At 32.5% G+C, this 27,564-nt stretch overlaps 1 protein-coding gene and 1 long non-coding RNA gene across 2 annotated transcripts; both read right to left on the bottom strand.

The window, feature by feature from the left end:
* Positions 1-1,016: 1,016 nt before the first annotated feature.
* LOC123267641 (neprilysin-2-like) lies at positions 1,017-27,248 on the bottom strand. The gene is made up of 7 exons (XM_044732376.1): positions 27,199-27,248; positions 11,419-11,534; positions 11,095-11,343; positions 10,814-11,016; positions 9,740-10,703; positions 7,063-7,309; positions 1,017-1,365 (listed from the first exon to the last, which is right to left on the bottom strand). The coding sequence occupies exons 1-7, from the start codon at positions 27,231-27,233 to the stop codon at positions 1,032-1,034; spliced, it is 2,148 nt and encodes a 715-aa protein (XP_044588311.1). The 5' UTR covers positions 27,234-27,248; the 3' UTR covers positions 1,017-1,031.
* On the bottom strand, positions 5,337-5,884 carry LOC123267673. Its single transcript, XR_006510095.1, has 3 exons — positions 5,767-5,884; positions 5,583-5,698; positions 5,337-5,507 (listed from the first exon to the last, which is right to left on the bottom strand). It is a non-coding gene; the product is annotated as an uncharacterized LOC123267673 (long non-coding RNA).
* Positions 27,249-27,564: the final 316 nt, after the last annotated feature.

The raw sequence follows: 27,564 nt of genomic DNA, 5'->3' as shown, positions 1-27,564 counted from the left end.
TTTTTTGGTTTGAATAAATTTTACTTTTTTAAGAATTTTTCATCTTGATTCAAGACAATGAAACTCTTCAAAATTATTTTCTTGCACGGAGAGAAAAGAATAGATCTTATTCCTATGTAGAATGGTAACCATTACTATGCTACATAGTAACGAAAATTTTTCTGAGAATTCTGTGTAAATTTTCTGATAAAAGTCTTAGAAATTGTGATAAGATATGAACAACCACCCATTCGTTGCGGAATTGAATTTTCAACATAATGATATTGTTTTTTTATTTTTTTGATAAAAATTTCAATTTGTTATTAATAAAAAACATAAACAAAATAAAAAATCTCACTTTTCCGTAAATAACTCAATAACTATAGGTGATATCGAAATTCGGAAAAAAGATTCTTAATGAGGAGGAAATTTCTGAAAAAAGTTTCGACTCTTGGAACTCTAGCTTGAAAAACAACAATTTTTATTTAATGTTGAAGATAGGGTTCTGCGCGATTGCCGTCGTATTTTATCATCGGCGCGGCATTGTGACAAAAGTCGCGCGGAACCCTATTTTCAATATTAAATAAAAATTATTGTTTTTCAAGCTAGAGCCCCGGGAGTCGAGACTATTTTCAGAAATTCCCTCCTCTTTAAGGGTATTTTTTCCGATTTTCAATATCACCTATAGTTATTGAGTTATTTACGCAAAACTGAGATTTTTTATTTTATTTATGTTTTTTGTTAATAACAAATTGAAATTTTTCTCAAAAAAATAAAAAAACAATATCATTATGTTGAGAATTCAATTCCGCAACGAATGGGTGGTTGTTCATATCTTATCACAATTTCTAAGACTTTTATCAGCAAATTTACACAGAATTCTCAGAAAAATTTTCGTTACTATGTAACATAGTAATGGTTACCATTCTACATAGAAATACGATCTATTCTTTTCTCTCTGTGTAGTTCAAAAATTTTTCTCTTAATTCAAGTTAATTTTTTTTTCAGTGTAGATTATCTAAAAATATCTTTATTAACCGCAATAAATGTTTTCAGAAGAAAATACACTTATTTAAAGGATTTATGTTAGATCCAACAGGACAATTTAAATCTTTCGAAAACTCAATGCTGTTTGAAAGAGATCCAATCACTTGTTTATCGTTAGGAGCATGAATGGCGTTGTCTTTCCATTTCAATAATAATGATTTTGATTTACACCATTGATTAGCGAATGATATCCAGTACAATTGATTGGGTGTGTACGATAGTCCGGGTAAATTTGGCTCATGACCATTTTTAGTGATCCAATCTTGGTAGGCCAAGTAAGCAACTTTTGTTCCAATATTATCCGCGATATTTTCACTTAAGTATTTTGAATCTTTATGCCGCGAAAGTAAATTTATGAAGTAATTGCTACTGTAAAAATACATCGAAGTTTGATCAATTTTATTTATTGTAAAATATTTTTCATATTGATCGAGCATGCAAGTCGCCTGCTTTTGATATTCATCATTAGATAAATCACTCCATTTATATTTTAACCTATTTTTTTTATCTCTCTCGTCGTTATCTACAGTATGACTTAATTCATGACCGATGATATCGCCGATTACTCCATAATTCAAGTAATTGAAACGTCCAACATCAAAAAAGTCATTCCTGAGTAATTCAACTGGCACACCTGAAAATTAAATTGTATTTATTTATATAATAAAATTAAATGCTTTCTCAAATATTTAAAGATTTTTTATCAAATTTATTCAGAAAAAAAAACAGGAATCGTTTTCACGACGTATTTATTAGATTAAAAACAAACCATGATACTGAAATCAAAAAATATCTTCAAATTTTTTTAATTTTTATAACAATAAAATATTTATGAAAAAAATTTAGTTAAAAAATTTCATACGCAGAAATAAAAAAAAAAAATTAGTAAAACGGTTGACCCTACCGACTATCTCTGCATTTTCCTGCTAAATTTAAATGCAAACAGCTCCGAATTTAATTCGTTACGACGTTTTTGAGCTCTTCAAGCTCAAATGTCTAGTTTGTATTTAATAAAAAACTTTTTTCAAAATATTTGAGCTACACGAAAAGAACAAAATTACACTGGATAACATTCCAAATTATACTCAGTGACATCTGTAGTGACAAAAAATTTCAGATAGTAGCTAGTATAATTCAAATTATGCTGAGTGATATCTGGATTATACTCATTGTAATCTCCCCTTTTCTTCAGTAAAATCTCAGATTATACTGCGCAAGATTCTCTGGGTATAATCCGAGATTGTATCCTGTAGAATTTGGATTATACTCTTGCGCGTGAAGTGCTATTTACAATTTGTGAATTATAGTCAATCATCAGTGTAATGAACATTAAAAAAATATAATCGGAGCATTAATTAGTGTGTGAACATTTATATTTTGTGCTATGTAACAATATGTTTTGATTCTACTGAGTATAATCCAAATTTTACAGGATACACAATCTTGAATTATATTCAGTAGAATCTTATGCGGTATAATCTGATATTTCACTGGGGAAAATTGGAGATTACAATGAGTATAATCCAGATATCACTCAGTATAATTTGGATTATACTAGCTACTATCTGAAAATTTTTTTTTCACTATAGATGTCACTAAATATAATCTGGACTGTAATCCAGTTTACTCTTTTTTTCCGTGTAGGACCTCGAACCGTCGAGATCTGGTGAAAAATCGATTTTCGAAAATCGGGGTAAAAACAATAACCCAATTTTCGAAAATCATTGATTTTCTTAGCGGGAAGTTAAAAATTAAAAAAAAAATGAATTTTCAAATTTTATTTTACCATAATAGTTTTGTTATAAAAATTTCAAAAAATGTCAGTATTTTTCTAGACTATTAAAGAAATGATAAATTCTCTAAAGCATTATTGAGCAATAATGCATCAGATTAAAACAGTAAATCAAATACTTACTTATGACATTATATCTGTCATAGACGGCAGTGTAAGGTAAATAGTATATAAATGTAAATAAATCCATATCAGTTTTAACGGAACTTGCATCGTTGAACGTTGCAAATAATTCCTTTTTCCTTTTGAACAAATTCGCATTGAGATAATTTTTCAAAAAATTATCCGGAGTATTTTCAAGACCCTTAAAGTAATTTTTTAACTCTTCATCGTTCAGTAATTCATCTGGATAACCAATTACCGTTTTCAGCGAGGTTATTTTTTCATAATTGTTTCAATTTTAGCGTTATTATCCATCCATTTCGAAGAATTAACAATTTCAATAAATTTATTCTTCACATTTGAATAAATCGCATGAACTTCACTTCTTGTACGCTCATCAACTGGATACTCTCGAAGATAATAAGCATTCAGAAGCATTCCCAATTCAGTTTTAATGAGTGCACTGCAATTAAATTTGTCATTTTCAGTTGAATGAGATGGATCCTTAATTTTCAAATAAGTTTGACGATAGTTCCAAAGCGTTTTGGAATTTAAGTACGGAATGGAGAACTCGATAACATTTCAAATGGCGTAATTGGCTTGAACTATTTTAGGTGTATCATTCAACAATTTCTCAAAGTAAGTAATGAAATTTGGATAAAGTACATGAACGTTTGTTTCATTTGTAAATTTAACGTACGGGGCTGTATTATAGAATTTAAAAATTTAATCCAGTCTATACTTGGCCATTTCTCTAACATTTCTTTCACTGTCATCTCCAGCGGCTTATTGTGTTCATCAACTGCTTTGATGTTATAGTAAATTGTTCGAATATCATTCTCTAACTTTAATGAAAATACAAGATCTTCGGCTCGATCTCTATCAGCCCCCACGAATATGGCGACATTAATCATGAAATCACGGTAGGCAATTAATGATTCTTCGTTTAAAAATTTTGTTTGTGGTGGATTCAACTGTTGACAATCCAAAATAAATAGTGCAATCATTAGCTTTAATAATTCTTAATGATACATGTGAATAATAATGATGATGCACTTATATATTTAATAATTAATTTTATAGCACTGCGTATCCTAAATTCGTATTTAGGACTCGCTCAACTATTCACTTAAATAAACAATTATGAAACGAGTAGAGAGGAATTTTTTAGGATACGGGCTCATATTTACGATCAATTCATACATTTCTGCTCTAAAAATTTGACTTTCACCGCAAAAAAAAACGAAAAAATATATTTAAAAACATTCAAAGCCCCGAAAAAATACAAAATAAATAATAATTAATGATTAAAATTACATCTTTTTGTCGGTTATGATTCAGTCTGAAGTATGCTAAAATCTCAATTAATGATTCTCAAATGTTTTTTATTAACGATTTCGCTCAGTCGTAAACATTATTCTGGTGTGAAATATTTTCTGAACGTTATTTAATTTAACAAAAATCTTATTCCGTAATAAATATGGACAGTGATTACAGTGATTTAGACGATGATTATAATGATTTTGTTCTTAATGAGATAAAAGAAAAGGCGAAGAATATAGCTTTAATGCAATTTTTTATGAAGAATTTTTTGGAACAAATTTGTTTGTTAAAGAAAATTAAAAAATTATAAAGTGACAGCTAAATTTAATGTTATTTAATTTTATGTATTGATTGTTTCAATGTGTGAATTTATTTTTTGTTAATTAATACTAATCACTTTGGAATTATTATTTGATATATATTTGTTTCTTTTTTTTAACTTTTTATTTGATTTTTGGGACTGGGGGCACTGCTGTCACGTCAAACCTACTATGCGCCCGTTTAATAGACGCAAAAATTCTGGTACCATACAGTATAGTAGATAATCCTATACTCATAGGACTTATAGCAATGCCCTGTAGCGACATAGGGATATCCGCAAAGTATTTCATTCCGTGTGGATACGCTCCGCCCCCCCCCCAACCCCGCGCCGGGGCTTCGCCCCTGGACCCCAATTTTGGGCCCACATATATCGCCGCATTTGTAATAAAAAATAGTATGTGCAACTCGTGTGACGTTGTCGATTATCCACTCAAGCGAATGGCCGCACAATATATATACTATTAGACTATTTTTAAGCAATTATTTATTTTAGCATTCTAAATTTTATTTATTTGGAATGCCCCCCCCCCCTCCCCCCAATCGGGGCTTTTTTCTTGGACCCCAATGGAGCTTGCGGTCCTGCTATGCACGATATACTATTTTTGCTTTTCCTTAATTAATTTTTATATTTAAATCTGAAGCGACTCGTATCTTAATGTACTATTAAAATGTCAATTATTAATTTAATACTTACGGTGTTAATTGTTAATATTTTCGCAAGAGTGATAAAAATCATTTATAAATTTGAAAGGTTCAAATTTAAACGATTGACGAGAATTAGTTAATAAATGTTTCATCCTCGAAGCCATGTCATCTTTATGTTTATCATAATATCTATTAATTTTAGCAGAAGAATTTGGATCATCAAAATTACCACAAACAAATTCGTAAAAATTGTCACAAGGATCGACGCTCGTGTTCATATTTTGTAGCATGTACAATTCTAGTCAGAATATTCAATTTAATATTATCCATATGTTTAAAAAATTTAATGGTAAATATTCAAAGAAACACTTACCATATTCCAAATTTTTTATTAAAGAATTCTGGTTTCTGGTTGGGTCATTTGTTTTATTATTTGAACTCTCAGCAGCTGCTACCGTGAAGAAAATCATGGCAAGAAAAGTGAACCTCCTATAAGTAATTTTATTTATTAGAATTTGTAAAAAATTCATTTTGTTTCAAATATAATAATTACTTACATTTTGTAAGTTAAAAAGTGAGCTTAGAACAGAATTTTGATAACTTTTGCTTATTAAAGTATTATAAAACACTTTTAAATAATAAATTGTCTTCTATAATTTTTAAATTCCTTTTTGCCACGTAGATAATTTACTGAACAATGCTATCATCATCAGAAATAATTTGTAATTAGGCGAATCATTAGTAGATTAAAATGAATGGAAGTGGGAATTACATTAATGAAATTATAGATTAATTTTTAACAAATAATTTTGTTGACATTTTTTTTAACTTCCCGCTAAAAAAATTTAAAATTTTTAAAAGTTGGGAAGTTATTGGTTTTACCCCGTTTTTTGAAAATCGAGTTTTTATCGAATGTTGACGTTTTGAGGTCCTAGGAAGCTTTCTTGAATGTTTCCGCGATGATGTCCGTATTCGTTCAAAAAGTTCTTGAAATATTTTAGAACAATAAACAATTTCAAATGTTTCAAAATATAAGAAGATAATATTGCTCATATTTAAAAAAAAATTAATATAATTCTTGAGATACAATCATCCACTCTTACCAAGCATCATTGCAGCTTTGTATCCGCCCTTGTCTTAGTTCCTAAAAACAAGTACTTATGATTTTTTTTTCTGGTAAGAATTCATGAATTTTATTATACTTTTATTTTAAATTAATATTTAAATTAATAATTTTAAATCCAATTACGTTATCTTTATACTAATATTTATACCATGCCGACTTGCTGAATTTTTGCGTTGTAATAAGTGACCCTGGTACTGGCTCTATGAGCTGTTAGGTCTGTTCAAAGGAAATAAATAAATAAATAATTATTTGAATAATAAAAGATTTTATTTTATTATGTACTGAAACATTTAATAATTTCAGAAGAAAGTACACTTGTTTAAAGGATTCATGTTCGATCCAACGGGACAATTGAAATCTTTTGAAAACTCAATGCTGTTTGACACAGCTCCAATCACTCGTTTATCGTTAGGAGCATAATTGTCGTCGTAGTTCCAATTTAATAATGCTGATTTTGATTGACACCATTGATTAGCGAATGATATCCAGTATAATTGATTGGGTGTGTACGACAGTCCAGGTAAGTTTGGCTCATGACCGTTTTGAGCGACCCAATCTTGGTAGGCCGAGTAAGCTATTTTTATTCCAATATTATTGGCAAAATGTTCACCTAAGTATTTTACGTAGTGCTGCAAAAATTAATTAATTATAACATGAGCGTCACTATAAAAATACATCGAATTTTCATATCGTTAAAGTATCTCATTGACTGATTGTGAATCATACTTCAATTTCATTTTCTGTTAGATAGTTTATTTTATATTGATTGATCATACAAGTCTCCTGCATTTGATATTCATCATTAGGTAAATCACTCCATTCATTTTTTAGTCCAGTATTTTTCCAGAATCTATTTCCGCTATCTACGGCACGACTTAATTCATGACCGATAATTTCACCGATTACTCCATAATTCAAGTAATTGAAATGTCCAACATCAAAAAAGTAATTCCTGAGTAATTCAACTGACACACCTGAAAATTAAATTGTATTTATTTATATAACCAAATTAAATGATTTCTCAAATATTTGAAGATTTTTAACTTCCCGCTAAGAAAATTAAAAATTTAAAAAAATTGGGAAGTTATTGGTTTTACCCCGTTTTGCGAAAATCGGATCGGATTGGAGAGTTTCCATCAGATATCGACGTTTTAAGGTCACAGGAAGCTTCCCTGACTATTCCCGCGATGGTGTCCGTGCGGCTGTATGTATGTATGTATGTATGTATGTATGTATGTATGCATGTATATGCGTGTATGTGTATGTGTGTGTGTGTGTGTGTATGTGTGTATGTATGTAAAACTCTTATAACTTTTGAACGGCTCGGCCGATCGGATCGAAATAGATGGCGATCCAAAGAGTATCATTGCCATTAAATTTCGTGAAAATTTGGATCGATTCAGTTCGCTAGATTTTGAGAAATCTCAAAAATAAAATTTTCAAAAAATCGTTTTTTTGGAATAACTTCTAAACGGCTTTACCGATCAATTTCAAAAACTAATCAGCTCTTCAGCTTGAAAAACCACGTCGACTGCCATCAGTCCCATCAAAATCGGTTGATTCGTTCGAAAGTTATCAAAAACGAAAAATTTCGAAAAAAGTGTTTATTTCACATAACTTCGAGATTTCTTTTTGAATCGTTTTTGACAACATAAAATAATAATTAGAGCTTAAAAAATCACGTCGATCGCCACCAAGAACGTAAAAATTGGTTCATTGGTTCGTGAGTTATCGTTGTCGAAAAAAGTGAATTTTTCAAATTTCTCTAAGATTTTCAGTTCGATCAGTTTGTGTTCAAAAGTATATCATAGACTCTAAAAAACTGCGTGGAATACTGCTAACCGCGTGAAAATCGATTCATTCATTCAGAAATTATTGCAGTTTGAAAATTCAAAAAATACTGTTTTATTAAACTGCTATCAGATTTTTGAGCTCGAAGAGCTCAAAAGCATACAAAAGCTATTTCTTTGAGCTCGGAGAGCTCAAAATAACACACAAATTGCATTTTTGAGCTCGAAGAGCTCAGAAACGTCATAAGTGCAATTTCAAGCGTTTAGGTATGGAATTGGCGGTGCCGTGACTAGTTAACCGACAACATTTCAACCGCGACATTTCAACCGACGACTTTTCAACCGAAGGACAATTCAACCGCAAGACAATTCAACCGAAGGACAATTCAACCGCGAGACAATTCAACCGATGACAGTTTAACTGCAGTTTTCCTGATAGATTGATCACAAAATCCATGATAAAAGAGCCTAACACGGTAACAAGCTTCTGTGTTGGTCTAATATCGAATAAACACACACAAAAACCATGTTAAAAGGGCGAAACCCGATTACCCGCGTTTGTGTTGGTCTAATGTCGAATAAACACTCACAAAAACCATGTTAAAAGGGCGCCACACGATTACCCGCGTTTGTAATGGCCTATTACTGAGTAAACACACACAAAAACCATGTTAATAGGGCGCAACACGATTACCCGCATTTGTGTTAGTCTAATGTCGAATAAACACACACAAAAACCATGTTAAAAGGGCGCAACACGATTACCTGCGTTTGTAATGGCCTATTACTGAGTAAACACACACAGAAATCATGTTAAAAGGGCGCAAAACGATTACCCGCATTTGTGTTGGTCTAATGTCGAATAAACACACACACAAAAACCATGATAACATTACTGTATATTCGTTATTTCGTTTTTTGATACATAAAAAATGGTTAGAAATCCTGTTTTTGTTGTATTTCAAGATATGTAATAATAATAATACTAGTAATCACAATTATAAAGTTTTTTTCGCATTATTTAAAAAAAAAAAATGATTATTGTGCCCTTTTATCATGGATTTTGTGATCAATTTATCAGGAAAACTGCAGTTAAACTTTCATCGGTTGAATTGTCTTGCGGTGGAATTGTTTTGCGGTTGAATTGTCTTGCGGTTGAATTGTCTTGCGGTTGAATTGTCTTGCGGTTGAATTGTATTGCGGTTGAATTGTCTTGCGGTTGAATTTTGTCCTTCGGTTTTTGAGATCGAAGAGCTCAAAAACATCGCAGTTAGCAACAAAATCGCATGCGTTTGAAAATTGAATTTAGCGGGACCCTGATTAAGAAATGTAATTTGAAATAATTTAAAATGATTTGAAATGATTTAAATGCATCGGATATACAATTAACATGAAGGTAATCATTTCAAATCATCTTTCTGAATCAGGGGAAGTTGTAGGGATGGCCTTTACGGTCAACCGTTTTCCAGATTTTTTTTACCATAATTGATTTGCTATAGAAATTTCAAAAATTGTTAGATGTTTTTCTGGATTACTTAAGAAATAATAAATTTTCTGAAACATTATTGTAGGTACAATAATGCATCAAATTATAACATTATTTCAAATACTTACTTAAGAAATTATCGAATTCATCATATATGGCATTGTTGATTGAATCGTACATAAATGTAAATAAATCAAGACCAGTTTTAACAGAACTTACTTTGTTGAATTGCCAAAAGTCTATTTTTTTTTTTTCAAAAAATTTCGCATTGAGATAATTTTTATAAAAATTATCTCGAGTAATCTCAAGACCTTTAAAGTAATTTTTCAATTCATCATCGTCCAGTAATTCATCTGGATAACCAATAACCGTTTTAATAGAGGCTACTTTATCGATAGTTTGAATTTTAGTGTTGTTATCAAGCCATTTTGAAGAATTTATAATTTCAATCAATTTTTTCTTTACATTTGAATAAATTGCTTCAACCTCACTTTTAGTATGCTCATCAACTGGATACTCTCGAATATAATAAGCTTGCAAAAGAGGATTCAAATCAGCTTCAACAAGTTTCTCGCAATCGAATTGAGGAATATTAGTTGGGTTAGAATATCTAATTTTTTTATAAGTTTGACTATGGTCCCAAAGCGTTTTTGAATTTATGTATGGAATTGCAAACTGGATGAAATTCCAAATCAAGTAATTGGCTTGAACTCTTTTAGGCGTTTTTTTTAACAATTTCTCAAAGTTAGTAATGAAATTTGGAAACTCTATATGAACATTCGTTTCATTTGTAAAATTATAGTACGGTTTTGTGTCAGAACTTAAAGATTTTATCCAGTCTATACTAGGCCATTCCTCTATCATTTCTTTCACTGACATCTCCAGCGGCTCATTATTATCTTCACCATGAACTTTGCTGTAATGGAGTTTATGAATATCTCGCTCGAATTCTAATGATAATTCAAGCTCTTTGGTTTGGTTTTTATTAGCCCCCAGGAATATTGCGACATCAGACATGAATTTAAAGTAAGCATTTGATAATTTGTTGTTTGATATATCACTTTCTGAATCTCTCATCACGGGTAGATCTAACTGTTAGCAAACAAAAATTAATAGTATAATAATTATATTGAATAATTCTTGAAGATATCTGCCAATTTTTTATAGTTACTTTATTATAAAATACATTTAATTTTACTTACTGTGAATTTTACAACTCTTTCTTTCAAATCTATGTTTAAGTGATAAAAATCATCAACGATGGGGCCAATACTTATCGCTCTTTCAACATAATCTTCCCAATTAAAATCAGTTTCATTCCACTCATTTCCTTCAATAACTGGCCATCCGCCCAATTTTGATATTATTTCATTTAATAAATCTGTGTCATCTTCATCAATGTATCCTTAAACCAAAAAAGTATTTTAATTATTTTATAACCGAAAAAACATTATAAAATATCAATTATTAATTTAATACTTACGGTGGTAATTGTTAATATTTTCGCAAGAGTAATAAAAATCACTTATAAATTTAAAAGGTTCAAATTCAAATGACCGATGGGAATCAGTTATCAAATGTTTCATCCTCGAAGACATGTCATCATCTGCTTTATCATAATATCTATTACTTTTAGCAGAAGAATTCGGATCGTCAAAATTACCACAAACAAATTCGTAAAAATTGTCACAAGGATCGACGCTCGTGTTCATATTTTGCAGCATGTACAATCCTAGGCAGAATATTCGATTTAATACTACCCATATGTTTAAAAAATTTAATGGCACGTATTCAAAGAAACACTAACCATATTCCATATTTTTTATCAAAGAATTCTGGTTTCTGGTTGGGTCATTTGTTTTATTATTTGAACTCTCAGCAGCTGCTACCATGAAGAAAATCACGGCAAGCAAAGTGAACCTCCTATAAGTAATTTTATTTATTAGAATCTGTAAAAAATTCATTTGGTTTCAAATATAATTATTTTATAAAATATATTTTTACATATTTTGGAGTTAAAATGTGAGCTTGGAACAAAATTTTGATAACTTTTACTTGTTAAAGTATTATTGAACACTTTTATATAATAAATTGTCTTTTATAACTTGTAAATTCTTTTTAGCCACGTAGATTACTGAACAATGCTATCATCATCAGAAATAATTTGTAATTAAGGGAATCGTTAGTAGATTAAAATGAATGGAAGTGGGAATTACATTAATGAAAATATAGATTAATTTTTATAAAATAAATTTATTGACATTTTTTATTTTTTGATTAAAATTTTTGTCACATAGAAGGAAGAAAGGACAAAAAATTGTTGAAATATTTTAGAACTTAATTAACAATTTTCAATGTTCCAAAATATAAAAAAATAATCAGCACATGTTTTTATAAAACGTTAATATAAATGATACTAAAATTAGCGGACATTTGACAATTTTCGATTTGCTAAATCAATAAAAATTATAATTAAAAAAACGAGTGAGCCTCACAGATATAAGGTCACAATAGAAGTGAAACTTTTTAGTAGATTTTATAGAAATCTAACTGTTGCATTGGTCCTCATGACGGAACTTTAAAAAAATTTTGCTATATTTCGACTATACTCGTCGAGCTGAGTCGGAAAGTGCATATGGTTCAAAAGTTTATATATATATATATATATATATATATATATATATATATATATATATATATATATATATATATAGTTGTTATATCCGGCGTTGCCTCATATAACACGCAGGGTCTCTCCCCTGTCGACGAAAAGTGCAACGCTTGCACTTTATAAATTTCGGTAATCACTCGGACACCACCTCGATTAAGAAATGAGCACACTGTCCACATTCTGTCAAATTTGCTATTTTAGACCAATAACAAAATTCAACTCCCTTCCGAAAATCACGATCCGGGTGTATAAAACCACCAAACACCACGGATCAAATGTTCAGTCTTTTATCAAAGAATACGAGGGAAGGTATCCTCGTAGAACCCGTGTGGGTCCTTATACCGCGTTACGTATAAGGCAGTATACAGCACTCGGTCGCGTATACAAAAATCTAAATTCATCTCAATCCGATTTTAATTTCTATCTTCTACGAACAACGACAAGTGTGCTTTTCGAGCAGTATCGAGGGCCCCGTGGTCCGTAGTGATATCCTTCTCTAAATTATAACCGTTCGATCTATTAGTTAATTAACGGCGGATCTAAGTATCTGCCGGAGTCGTTACTCTGTTCACGAACTCATTTAATAAACATTCTAAACTGTTAAAACATAATTTTAAGTGTATAGTTATAAGTGAAATAGTGTACATTGAGTGCGTCTCGCCCATAGGGCAAATAATTGAATAAACTATAAAAACCAGAACTTCGAGCTTTACTTCATTCTAAATTAAGATCCTGAACTTCCTCCACTACATCGATCTACATCACGACAGAAGGAGGAGAAATCAATCCAGGACCTACCGATCAGACAACTCAAATCCACATCAACTATAAAATTTATAAAGGACGACTGTGAGTTCAGTATTTGTTATCGACTTCCCTTTAAATTCGCCGTTGGAACTCCTGGTTACACTGCAAACTCAAGTGTTTTATTTCATGTTTTAAAGTAAAACACTGAGGTGTTTTTTAAATCTAAATGTTTTGTATTAAAACGTTTTAATTGATTAATAAAATTATCTTAAACACTTTGGTATTTAGTTTTAAAACATTTCACCTGTTTTACCAATAAATACACTTCAAACTGCTTTATAATAAAACATTTTTAATTTGTAAAACGTTTAGTATACAGTCAAACGTTTTGAAACTAATCAGGTATTAGCAAATAAAACGTTTCTAGAAAAAAAAAAAACGGTTATCTGTAAAACATTTTTATTGTAAAACACTTATTAAACAGAATACTTCACATAAATGTAAAATATATCATTGAAAATTCAAATGGTGTATATACATAGGTATACTTTACACATAAGTTCAATATAAATATATAAGTTTGTAGATGTGTAATTGTTTTGGAAGATGATTAAAAAAAAAGATTATAAGTTCTATAATACATGGATATTTTTACCCTATTTTAACCGATAAATTCACACCGTTCATGATTAATTAAAGGAATGTATTGTTGATTATTGAGTTTGAAAGATGTGACAGGATGCGGAAAAATTAAATCTTCAATATTAACTATTTTTTGTTGTCGATTTTGAGTTTTTTGGTATGAATAACCATTAACTCGACAGTCATAAAAAATTGTTTCAAGGAGAGTTACTACAAGCAAAATTTTGCCGTTTAGTATGCAAATGTCATCAATTTCTGCAAATACAGACATTGATTCTTCATCACACTCAAATAAAATTATGCTTTTAAAGCAATAACTTGTGCCGTGAATAATTATTTTTGTAGATCTCATGATATTACATGTGTCGCTTTCTGTATTATTAATTAATCCATCAAACAAATGAGCATATGGTAAGTTTACTACAGGTACAGTTGGACCAGGAGTAATATAATCATCGTCATATAAAAATATTTTTGATGATTGTCCGGGTCCGGAGAAAAGTCGAGTACAAATGCGAGCTTGATAACGATAGCTCATAGTAGCCGGCATATTTTTAAAATTACGTATAATTGCCACAAGTCCTTTAAAATAAGCATGAGCTGCTTCAAATCGAAAGCACCACTGCTGTCGAGCAGGTCCAAATAATCTTATATAATATGCAATATGCTCTAAAAAGTAAAGTTTAGGAATACATCTATCAGGATATAATAAGTTGAAACATTTTAAAAGTTTCAATCATCCGAGATAAAGAATCAACAGAACTATCTGTTAATTCATAAGCAAGACACAAGTTCATGATTTGCAGCAATAAAGTAAAACAGTCGAGTCGATCGATGACATCTTGATCTTCCGTATCATAAATCCATTCACCAATTAAAAATGGTAATGTGTGAGCTAACACAAATATCTGAGCTGCACTTTGGCGCAAGCTTTTGTCTTCATTAAGATCGTTATTTTTTATTATTGCCGGCTCATCTTTATTAAAATGGCGAAAGTCAAATGAACTTATTTTTTCATTAAACTGTTTTACAGTAAATAATCCTTTCACTACAATACAATGATACAAAAATAACCGACACGTTAATTCAACCACTCCTTCATTTAAAACGTGCATACAGTCTTGTGGTAGGCACATCGTGATGTCAAAGTTTGGAATATCTGCCAGAGGACTTCTTGAATTGACTCCATAAAATAGTTGCCAGAAATTTTTAGCTGCTTTAGTAGTATTATCAGTAATCGCATTTAAATGTTCTTCGTGTGAATTAATATTTCTTAAAATAAAATCACTCTCCTTAAAATTTAGTTTTAATTCGTCTTTTGTTATCATGCAAGTTCGACATGGACGATGCGCTGATACTGATTCTTTAAAGCCACCAATCAATGCAGATGCAGGTGTGTATTTATACAGAAAAGTATAAAAGAGATCCTTTATAATTAGTTGTAACGCTGTTTATAGAAATGTCAATTCCTTGTGTTTGTAAAATTTTAATATCATTAATAAAAGGCTCTAAAATTTTTTGTAAAGCACCAGCTTCTTTCAAACAACTAGTTTTTACAATGGCTAGTAATTGAATAGCATTGTTTGAAGAGCGTAACTCAGGTTTAATATCTGCAAGAGTCCAATAAAACATAGACAACTTTTGCGTTCTTGAACTAGATGCTAATGGGTTGGCGACTCCTAAATCATCATAATATAAAACTACTGCTAGATCTTTTGGATTATTACAAAAAAAATCATTTTCTCGATAAAATTTTCCATCCAGTACGGTGCGATATACACCATTTTCATGTACTATTGGATTATTGATATTTTCTCTGACGTCGTCGTTCATCATAAGGTTCTTCAAATTATCAATGAAAGGAACAATATAAGCATCGTGGTCAACTTCACGTAACTCAACTTGTCGATTTAATGATCCTTTTTTCTTTTTCCATACTAAACTTTGTGAGATACATTTCTTTTCAGCTGGCACCATTTTTAATTCTTCAATTAAAAACTTATTCACTGAAATTTTTGTTTTAAGGAAGTACGAGCGCTAGGCAGGGTGGGGATAGGTATCGACTCTAGCGCGGTAACGGGAGAGCAGTAACAATATGATTTTTCTCAATATATAGATATACATTTAACATTGGCTAATGGCGGCATTTATTTTTCTTTTAATTAATACACTTTAATTAGTCGGGCAAGTGTACATTTTTTAAAATTAAATTTATCACTAATATATTTACTATCATTCATAAGTTTTTTAAAAATATTCACCGACAGTTTTACGAAAAAAATACAGAAATGTATCAATGTTTGGGGGTTACTCCATAAGACCAATGTTAAATTGCTCAACTTTAAAGTTAATTATTTATTTAAATGATCGGGCAATCTCCTTCAAATTTTCGGAATTTGTTTAGACATATTTAAACTTCATATTAAAAAAAAAATCAAGCCTTTTATCAAAAGTTGCCTTGGTGCTCGTACTTCCTTAACTGAAGAAAAAAGAATTGTCGATGGATATTGATCTCTCAATAAATCTTTGACACCTTCAAAATTTAGTGTTTGTTTCTGGATCTTTCATTCTTTCTAATTCATCCTGCAATTATAAAAAAAAATAATTTTTTGGTAAAAATATGTTATTGTGAATTACTACCAGCTGATTAATTAAATTATTACTTACAATTATAATGGATGAATATAATTCTAATAAAGAAGTAACACCATCAATAACATTAGCTACAGCAATTTGTGAAATTTTGCAATTTTCCCGAATGTCAATAATAAATTTCCCTGCGTGCCACTGAAGTAATTCTATTGGTGACTTTGTTGGCTCCCTAATAACTTCTGAAAATCAATAATTATGATATTAATGTTAACAAACGCAAAAGTTATTTTTTTATTGTTTATAAAGACAAATATTTGATTAAAATTTCTGAGCAAAAATTACATTTGAAAAATAATAAGAATAATTGTTTTAAATTAATAATTGTTTTAATAAACAATTTATTAAATTAATAATTGTTTTAAATTAAACATATCAATGTGTAAATTGCAAAAAAGTGATTTTTTTTAATTATTTGTATTAATATAAATTTAATGGTAGTAATAAAATCACGAAAAATTGCACAAAAATAAATTCTAAAAATGTTAATGAGCAGTTTTTTACAGAATCTTTTGTGTAAAAAATTAACTGTTTATTAATTTTTTTTAAATTTATTGAATGCCTGCAACTTTCACATTTATTTTATTTAATAACAGGGCATATATATAATACTTTGAAAGTAAGGAAATATTGTGTTTACGTGCAATGCCATGAGACCCCAAAAACGCCCGTCCCCTTTTTGGTGGCACTGGCGATATGCATGAATACACTATGAATACACTCATACTGTCAATGCAAGAGTATTAGAATTTTAGCTCCGCCCACGCACACAAAGCAAATATATACATCGAAATAAAAATTAATTTAGCAGATATTTGATAATTTTAAGAATTTTTGTAACAAATAAATTATGAAAAAAAATTGACGTGTAGAAACTGAAAAAAATTAAAAATGCAATTTTTAGAAAATAATTTTTTGGAACAAATTTGTTTGTTAAAAAAAATAAAAAAATGGTCAAGTGACGGCTAACTTTAATATCATAATGAAAATTATTGAAAAAAATTCTATTATAAATTAAAAAAAAAATTGTATTACAAAAATAAATTTTAACTTACATGTCCTCCTAAAAGAATTGCAAAGGCGCAAAGTAAGTATAATATATATACTACTAATAATTTTAACAACACCAAAAAACACTGAGTAATAAAAATGAAACAGTATAAAATACACGCACATATACATGAATATTCGACATCTTCGGCTGATGATTCTTCGTTATTATTTGTATTAATAACTTCCATTTTAATTGAATATAAAAAATATATATTTTTTTTTAATTATTAAGGGGGGAAATACACGTGTACAGGCTTAAAAAATTCAATTTTTTTTTTTATAAATTACTTGTAAAACTATTCAAAAATATAGATTGAAAATTTCAGAGGCTGGCAATAGCCTGGTCGGTTCGGTGCCCGCTTTTCGAAAGAGTGGGACCCGGGTTCGATCCCGACACGCACCAATATTTTTCAGTGATTATAAATAAAAATATGTGCGTTAATGTTGCCAGCCTCTGGATGTGGCAGAGATAGCCGGGCGGCACACGTCTGACTTGGGTGATCACCCATTTAAGCAACAACTTGAATGAGTGATCACTCTAGTCAGCGTTGGCTAGCGCGAGGGATCTCTGCACACTAGGATAGGGGCCTAATGCTCCAGTGGTCGATAAAGAAGAATTTCTTATCAATCACTGTAGACTTAACCCAGCTCCGACTGTACTAACATGGGTTTTCTCTGTGGTTTCCCCATGTTTCTGTTCCAATAGCCGAGTGGTAAGGACCAGGGTGAATGCGGTACAGAAGACACAAGTCGGTCCACAGCCGCATTAAGAAGTGTGTGTTGGGAATGAAAAAATCCCGACATGCAGGGGGGTGGGGTCAAAAGAAGTAGTGAGTATAATGAAGTGATAATAATGATGGAAGTAAATACAAAGTAGAGCTGGGAAAAAAGTGTGTTGTGTAACAAAGGGAAGTGAGAAATAATACCCCACCCTCCCTTGTAAAACACTGCCCAGGTGATACAAGTAAAACCTCCATTATTATTATTATTATTATTATAGATTGAAAATTTCAAGTCAAAATTTCTATTCGTTCAAAAGTTATAAGCGATTTAGTAATTACTTTAATAATATTTTACATTAAATTTTTCTGTCACTTTTTTTTCAAACGCGTTTTTTTCGAAACGAGTTTTTTCAAAACTGTGTGCAGTCTAGCTCAAAGAGTTTTAAACCAATCATCTTGAATATGGCTTATAATTTTCTTTACACAATTACCTTGAATATGAACCTCAATCAAAAGCAATATTTTTGTTTAAACTAATTTTTTTTTAATAAACAATGTATGAAAAAGTGGTAAAAAATCACGACTCAATTTCACAGCCCTTATAAAACAATTAAAAAAACTAAGATGAGCTCATCTGAAACGTCAGCGATGAGTGACAATGACGAAGAGGGTACTGACTACATTCAAGCTGAAGCCCAAGATATAACAAACAATTTGGTCGCAGCGAAATCCAGCGATAAAAAATTATATAATTTAAAATAATGATAAAGTTAATAATGTTATTTAAATAGAAAATGTGATTTTCTAATAAACTTTTCGAACTGTTGATAAGAAAAATAATTGTATTTTGTTTTTTCCAACGAAAATATAAAAATTATAAAATAATATAATATAATTTAAAATAAGTATTTTTGAGGTGGGGGCTCCACCCCCCCCCCCAACCCCCCGCCGGGGCTTCGCCTCTGGACCCCACCGAGGCTTCGCCCGTAGACCCCGTGCATAAATCGCTGAGTTCCATTAAACCAGCTACAATAGGAATTTTTATTTATGTTAATAACAATAATATACCAAAAAACTAAAAAAACAATAATCTGCAGTAAAATATAATTAACATTTAATTAAAGACAACTTAATTATCTATAAACCATAGCAATATAGACACTCGATATCCGAATCCATGTGGATCGTGATAATCACGATCCACTAGATCGGGCATATGCACATCTAAAGTATAGTCATACGAGGATCGTGATCATCATTATACTGTATCGTGAAAAATACACGGAAAAAAGTAAACTGTAATAAATAACAGTCGATTTATAATAAGTAATGATCAACTGCTAAAAATTACCATTTCAAACAGTAAAATCGTAATTTTACTATTCACATTGTAATATTTACAATTTAAACGTTACAATTTACTCTTTACATGGAAGAAAATACTATTTCAAACAGTAATATTAGCTAGGTAAATGTCTAAAATGTTAAAGTATAATAATTAAGAATTCAGACTTTAATATTTATCATTTCGTACCTAAAAAATGATGTTATGATATGTAAAAAGTATAAAATAAAGTTAGTAAATTTTTAATACAAACAACGTCAATATTTACAAAGTAAAATGGTAAATTTTAAACGCAACGCTAAAAGTCAAACTGTAATTATTGACTTGCTTAGACTGGTAAAATGTATATTTTGAAAGTATAATTTTTACTGTTTGAAATGTTAAATTCTCCCAGAGTGAGACCCCTTTCTCTTTCATCTAAGTTCCCCTTCTCTTCATAATATGGACTATTTATTGAAATGGCATTTTTTACTGTTTGAAACTGTAATTTTTAAAGATGAAAGAGTCGTTATTTACTATAGTGAAAACTACTAATCACTTATTTTGGATATTAAATTATAAACTGTGGCTTTTATACTTTCTACATTAAGTTCTGTAATATTTACATTTTTGCCACCCCGATGTCCGCTTTACTGTTTGAAATTATAAAAACTAACCGGAATTCGAGTGAATATTACAGTTTACTTTTTTCCGTGTAGCAATACTTTTTTCTCCGTGTACCAAAATACCAAGCCTGTCAAGATGTATTCAATCATTATAATCACAATCAATGTTATTACTTGTGCACTGTATATAATTGAATAATCTATTGGAATTCCATTTGTCAGAATGGACTCGACAAACCATCTGATACTTATCTGTAAGAATCAGTACTTATTTATGTATTTATTTTCTTTCTATATATGTAATGAGTTCCCTTATTAAATACAAAACTAAAGCGATACAAGTATAAAAAAAAAAATGGTAAGATATGGATATCATCCCGGGTAAAAAAACTATATATAATTATATATGATTCATATATAATTATATATGTAGTAATCTATTTCTTTCGTTTTATAATTTATTCAAGTTATAACTATACTCTTTACAATATTCGGATGAAGTTAATTAAATCTCACAATAAATAATCAATCCCGTAGAATATAGTTATCAGAAAACAATACAATAGATAAAGTTCGTGTATAAATAATAATGTCAATATAGTACTTCGCGATTACAATAATACGATGCGTGAAATAAAGGAAAATAGGATGTGTCCTAGACCGTAGGTGTGTATATCTCAGTGGCTGAGGAAAATCTGCCTCATGCCCCTTGACTCTTGAGGGTGTTAGCCTTTGCTAACACTTAGCGTTGGTCTTGGGGTCCCGTGACGTCATGAGCCCCTTGAATGCCGGGGAAGGGATTTTATGGCCCAAAGAGTACGGTGGTTGACGCAAAATTTCCGAGAGTGGAAAAGTACTCCCACATTCGGCCTCTCCTGACCACACAAACCGTCCTCGGCTTTGACTACCTGGATCTGAAAAATTCATCCAAACAAATCCTTATTAATGACCCGATCAGGGTATTAAAACTACAAGAAGGTGACTATCGCCGCTCAACCCACACTCCTCTAGTCAGAGTGATCAGCTCTTCCCAAGAGTATGAATCGACCCGCGATAGCAACCAGGTGGCGCCTAGGGATAGGAAAAATAGGATTCTCAACCATTCCAGGGCCTTACCCCGTGAAACCCGTTTACCAAAACGGTATAGTCCACGGATGCCTGTTCAGGATGAGACCTCAGTTAGGTATACACATACTGAGTTGTCTGGGCCTAGCGCTAGAGGGTACGTCCCTGAAGACTCTTGACTGAAGTCCAGCATGACACTCTAACTAGCGGCCAACTGGTCCAACCTAGGCCAGTGTCCTCCGAACCTGCCTTGACCAGGGGCCAGGAACCAAGAGAACGACTGACTTAACAAAACAGTCCACGCCTGACTGGCCTGGAACCTCCATAGTCTCTCCCGTCAGTGACAAGCTGACGAGCTCTAAAGATCCCAGACTTGGCGAAATTAGTCGTGCCTGACTGGCCGAGAACTTCCATGGTTCCTCCCATCAGTGACAAGCTGATGGGCTCTAGAAGCCCCCGACTTGGCGGAAACTAGTCATGCCAGACTGGCCAAGAACTTCCAAGGTTCCTCCCGTCAGTAGCAAGCTGACAGGCTCCAGAAGCTCTTGCCTTGGCAGTAGGTGAGATCGAGCATCCACTGCCTTGTCCAATTGACCCAGTGGCTCGGAGTTCTCAGAAAGACCAGCACGGTTACTGAATCCGGACGACGCAACTCGTTGCTTGTCCCTGGGAGTCAGCTCACCGTCGAGCATCCCGGAGACCCATCATGGATCCTCAACGCCAGAGCACTCGCTGTTGTTCTGGTCACCCTTCTTTGGTCCATTACACGACCCAAAGACACGTTTCTGAGATCTATAAACTACAAACATTGATTAGGAATCATAATCTCACCTTAATTTATTCCAGTGCGTTGAAGGATATCCATCTTTTCATCCTATCAACCGCTACGACAGTCTTTTGTCCCCTGGATTTCTGCAGCTCCCGCAAGTCTTGGACCTCATACCGGTCATTGGGCAGCACTGCAGTAACCTTGAAAGGACCCTTAGACTTGGCGACTAGTTTGTTGCTCTGTCCAGTCGCGACCGGATTGGTAGCAACCACAACGATGTCGCCGACAGCATACTGTGGTGGTTTGGACCGCTTGGCATCAAACCTGGCCTTCTGCTTTTCCTGTTCAACTTCCGTAGCTGCTTTCGCCTGTTCTCGCATCTCCTTGAGATCCAGGGCGTCCAACGAGCTTTGAATTGAACCTAAAAGGACAGAATCTGCCATACTGCGGGGCCTGTAACCAAGTAAAAGTTGAGCTGGGGTTTTTTGTGTAGTCCGATTAGTAACACTATTGATACCACTCTGGACTATCTTTACAAATTTATCCCATTGGTCTTCGTCTGCCCCTGCACTGGAAGTTGCTAATGAATTCAGCATCGTCCGATTCATACGCTCACACTGTCCGTTCGCCCTTGGTGTTGCGACTGCATTGAGAACGTGCTTGATATTGTATTCTCTACAAAAAGCAGCAAACAGTTGTGACGTAAAACTCGTGCCTCTATCACTGATGATCCTAGTAGGAACTCCAAAAAGTGAAAAGAGTTGTGTCAGTGCTCGAATGACCCACTTAGCTTTAACGTCCTTCACTGGCTCCAGAATACAAAATTTAGTAAACCCGTCAACTATAGTTAGTATCTGGGTATAGCCTCGTTTACTTTTGACAAACGGACCCACATGATCAATGTGAATCGTGTGGAAAGGGAGGGCAACCTTCTCTATGGGGTGTAACATGCCAGGCTTACGGCCAGAGGTAGACTTATAATACAGACATTGTAAGCATGCAGTAACGTATTTTGAAACAAATCTCTTCATGCCTTTAAACCAATAATGTTCGCGCAGTTTCTCGAGAGTCTTATCAATTCCGAGGTGTCCCTGATCGTCATGACATATTTTCACGACGTGGAAACGAGAAGCTCGTGGTACTAACCATCTATTACCATTCTCGGTTCTTCGGAAAACTACTCCGTTCCTAAGGTCATAAATTTCAAAATAATGTTTTGTACTCGCTTGACTATCTCCAGACTCCAGGATCTTCATGATTGTCTCAGTGTCGGGATCTTGCATTTGAGCAACTTTGATCCACTCGCTGGGAGTGACATCAATAGCTAAGCATTCAATGGGATACCGACTTAAATAATCAACATGCGCTCCTTGAACGCCCGGTCGATACACAATGTCGAAATTATAGTCTTGTAAATATACCCACCATCTGGCAACACGTGGTTGTATATCCTTTTTTACAGCGGTCGCCCGCACGGCACTGCAGTCAGTAACTACAGTGAAGTTTATCCCTATCAGGTATACGCGAAAGGTTTTGAGGGCTGCAACGACCGCAAGAGTTTCCAAGTCATATGAATGATATTTTTGTTCTATCGGGGTTGTTTTACGACTATAGTAAGAGACAACTTTCTTTTCGTTCCCATGCTTTTGCATGAGCATGGCTCCAAGACCTATTGAACTGGCGTCTGTATGAACCTCAGTTTCAAGGGTCGGGTCATAGATAGCAAGAACGGGTCTTGTTGTTAATATTTCTTTTACTTCGTTTATTACTCCAGTATGTTTTTCAGTCCAAACCCAAGGACTGTTTTTCTTCAACAAATCTGTTAGTGGCGAGACTTTTTGGGCGAAGTGTTTAATAAATTTCCGGAAGTATCCCGCAAGGCCTAGGAATGAACGCACTCCTTTCACGTCTTTAGGGATTTCTGCGTTTTTAACGGCTTCGACTTTATGAGCGCCTGGACGAACTCCATCCCTGGATACTTCCCGGCCCAAATAGTCGATCTTTATTTGAAAGAACTTACACTTCTCTAAATTAAGCGTGAAGTTGTAGTTCCTGAGCGCTTTCAAAACAAGCCTTAGGTTTTTGAAAGCCTCTTCTATGCTTGAGCCTATAACCAGAATGTCGTCGACATACACTAAGGCTATTGTGAATCTCAATTCTCCGAGAGCAGTGTTTATGGCTCTTTGGAAAACAGCGGGTGCATTTTTTTAAGCCAAACGGCATGCGTAGAAATTCGTAATGACCGTCTGGGGTTACAAATGCAGTCACTTTGATAGAATCTTTGTCCATAGGAATTTGATAAAATCCGGATTTTAAATCGAGTGTTATATAATATGAAACTCCGCTTAATCGATCGATCTGGTCATCTATGTGAGGCATAGGATGAGGATCGACGACAGTGACCGTATTTACTCCTCGAAAATCGATACACATGCGGATATCTCCTCCGGACTTGTGACGAACTACTATCGGACTTGCATAAGGCGAATGGCTTTCCCGAATAATTTCCCCATCCAATAATTCCTTAACTAAGTCTTTAACTTTGTTACGCTCGTCGTAAGATAATCGTCGTGGTGCTGAATGAACAGGTGCGTCGGTTGTTAGTCGAATCTTCATAGTTGTTCCGCTGGCTTTGCCGATTTCAAATTACTTGGCTTATTAATATTATCTGCTTCTGGGCAGTTGTGACGTTGGTGACCAGGTTTACCGCAACCGTAACAGACGTTTTTCGATTTGTCTTCCCGAGTTTTGACTTTACTGGACTCTCGCACGTGTGACTTTTTCGCGTCTTTACTCTTATCTCTTGATTTATGCGTAGTTTCGTAATTCGCGAGACGCTCATTCAATTCCGCGATAGTTTGGAATTTATGAGTCATTAAAGTAGTGCGGATCGAATCGTCTTGAATTCCCCCAACTACACATGAAACTAATTTATTCTCCGGTATTTCAAGTTTTAATTTCTTCAATTTTCCTATTTTAAGGAAAGAGTACGCAACAAGATCATGACCTACGGCGCATTCGAAGTTCGCGGCTTCTTTAAATAATTTACTGTAATTCGACTCACCCGGAAACTGCTCGGCAATTAAAGAAGAGAATGCCCCCCACGTTAACTGCGAATCATGCAATTCTGTATACCAAAGTTTTGCGTTACCTTTAAGCCTGCATGCCGCCATATAAAGGGTTGTCCGCTCGTCCCATCCATAAAGACTAGCGTGTGCGCTGACCTTGGCAATCCACTCCGCAGCAGATAGGCTGGTTTCCTTGGGATCAAACTCCGGAATCGCCTTCTCGTTGGTAAAACTGCCACCGCTAGGTCTTGGTGTACGTGCTGACTGTGCAAAGCCTGAGAGGACCTCTGTGAGTTTCTCAATCATCAGGAACTCGCTACTCCTGCTGCTGCTGGCTTCACTGTCAGTTTGTCGATTGTTTGGTACAGTTGGATTCAATCGACTATTGGAAGCACCCCTCTGCCGAGGTGGTGATTCCCGGTGGCGATGCGGTGATCGAGATCTGTGCCGATCTTTCCGGTGACGATCACTCTCATGATCACGGTCCCGCCTTGATCTTCGGTCACGACTCATGATTTTAAATTTATTAAAAATCACTGTTCACCGCACTATTCACTACACTATTCACTATGTGAGCACGATAGTGTATCCCACTTCTGATTCTGTAGTAATCTATTTCTTTCGTTTTATAATTTATTCAAGTTATAACTATACTCTTTACAATATTCGGATGAAGTTAATTAAATCTCACAATAAATAATCAATCCCGTAGAATATAGTTATCAGAAAACAATACAATAGATAAAGCACATCCTATTTTCCTTTATTTCACGCATCGTACTATTGTAATCGCGAAGTACTATATTGACTATTATTTATACACGAACTTTATCTATTGTATTGTTTTCTGATAACTATATTCTACGGGATTAATTATTTATTGTGAGATTTAATTAACTTCATCCGAATATTGTAAAGAGTATAGTTATAACTTGAATAAAATATAAAACGAAAGAAATAGATTACTACATAGATTTGAATATAATTATATAATTGTATATAATGATGTTTTTAATTTGTGAATAATTACATAGAATTATGTATAATTCTATATAATTATACAAAAATTACAAACATTAATATTTACAATTACATGAAATTATGTATGGTTACACATAAAATTATACAATCGTGGTCATTAATTTAAATATGTTTTTAACTTTATTGGAAAATAGCCATTTGTAAACTCGAACATTTATAAACTATTAATTTAAAAATTAGTTGACAATATCATTTGTAAAATAAGTCGTAAATAAAAAATGATATTAATGAAATTAGCAAAATGGAAACTTCACCAAATATAAATTCAGTCATTTATAAATAAGCGAAAAACAAAAATCTGTGGCTACGTGAATTTATAGCCAATTCTTTACGGCAGAAACTTATAAACTTAGCCGATTGTAAACTTTACGAATTGTAAAATTAGCCGTTTTTAAAATTCTTATAACTTTTGAATGGGTCGGTCGAATCTGCTCTAATTTTCAGAAAAACTAAATTTATGGAAATCCTTTTAGGTGCCTCAAATCGTTTTTTGATTCGTTGATCCGTTTAAGAATTACGAGAGATTTAGAAACGGCTAATTTTACAATTCACAAAGTTTACAATTGGCTAATTTTATAAGTTTCTGCAGTAAGAATTGGATAAATTCAGATAGCCACAGATTTTTGTTTTTCGCTGTTTTATAAATGATTGAATTGATATTTGGTGAAATTTCCATTTCGCTAATTTCATTAATATCATTTTTTATTTGCGACTAATTTCACAAATGACACTATCAACTGATTTCCAAACTTAGAGTTAATAAACGTTCTAGTTTACAAATAGCTATTTTCCAGTAATATTAAAAACATACGCAAATTAATAACCACGATTGTGCATAATTGTATGGAATTATATATAATTGAACAAAAATAACAAAAAACATTATATATGATTATATAAATTATATCTAAATGATATATAATCCTATATGATTTTTTTAATCAATCGGCTATTTCGTGGTTACTATAAAACATTCTCTTTTTTTATCTAAGAGTCTCATAATCCAAGGATTAATAATATTTTAATCTATAGTATTTTGGGGATGAAATAATAGAAACTGTATTAATAAGCGTGCAATAATCAGGAGGCGCAGATTTTTCTATCCTCTAAAATTATTGAACTAGATTATTCCGTGCCGCAAAATTAAGATGATGTAAAAGTTAAAATATTTATGCAACAATATCAAAATTATGAATAATTATTCACTTACCGCCACACCGAATACGAATAAAAATGATATACCATACTTCCAATTGAGATTACTGGATTTTTTAATAGGGTTTGCTTCAGATGCATTTTCTTCTCGAGGTTCTTGAATATTCATATTCATGCTTTCTATAAAAACTCAATTCGAAATATAACAATAAAATGTAATTAGAATATTATTTTTTTCACTAAATAATAGTGATATTTTTCACTTTAATTTCACTGTGAGTACAGTAACTAACGAGTTGCTATCTAAAACTGACAGTAGTCGGATAAAAAGCACCTACTGCTGATGTGGAATAATTCAAGATATTTTTCGATAAAGATATAGAGAGAAATAATTCACTTGAAAAAAAAGTTTGGATCAGTA

Source organism: Cotesia glomerata, linkage group LG6 (genome assembly GCF_020080835.1).
Source record: "Cotesia glomerata isolate CgM1 linkage group LG6, MPM_Cglom_v2.3, whole genome shotgun sequence".
In the NCBI taxonomy this organism is placed as follows: domain Eukaryota; kingdom Metazoa; phylum Arthropoda; class Insecta; order Hymenoptera; family Braconidae; genus Cotesia; species Cotesia glomerata.
Note: the sequence above shows the minus strand (reverse complement) of the source record. Positions and strands in the feature narration are given on the sequence as shown.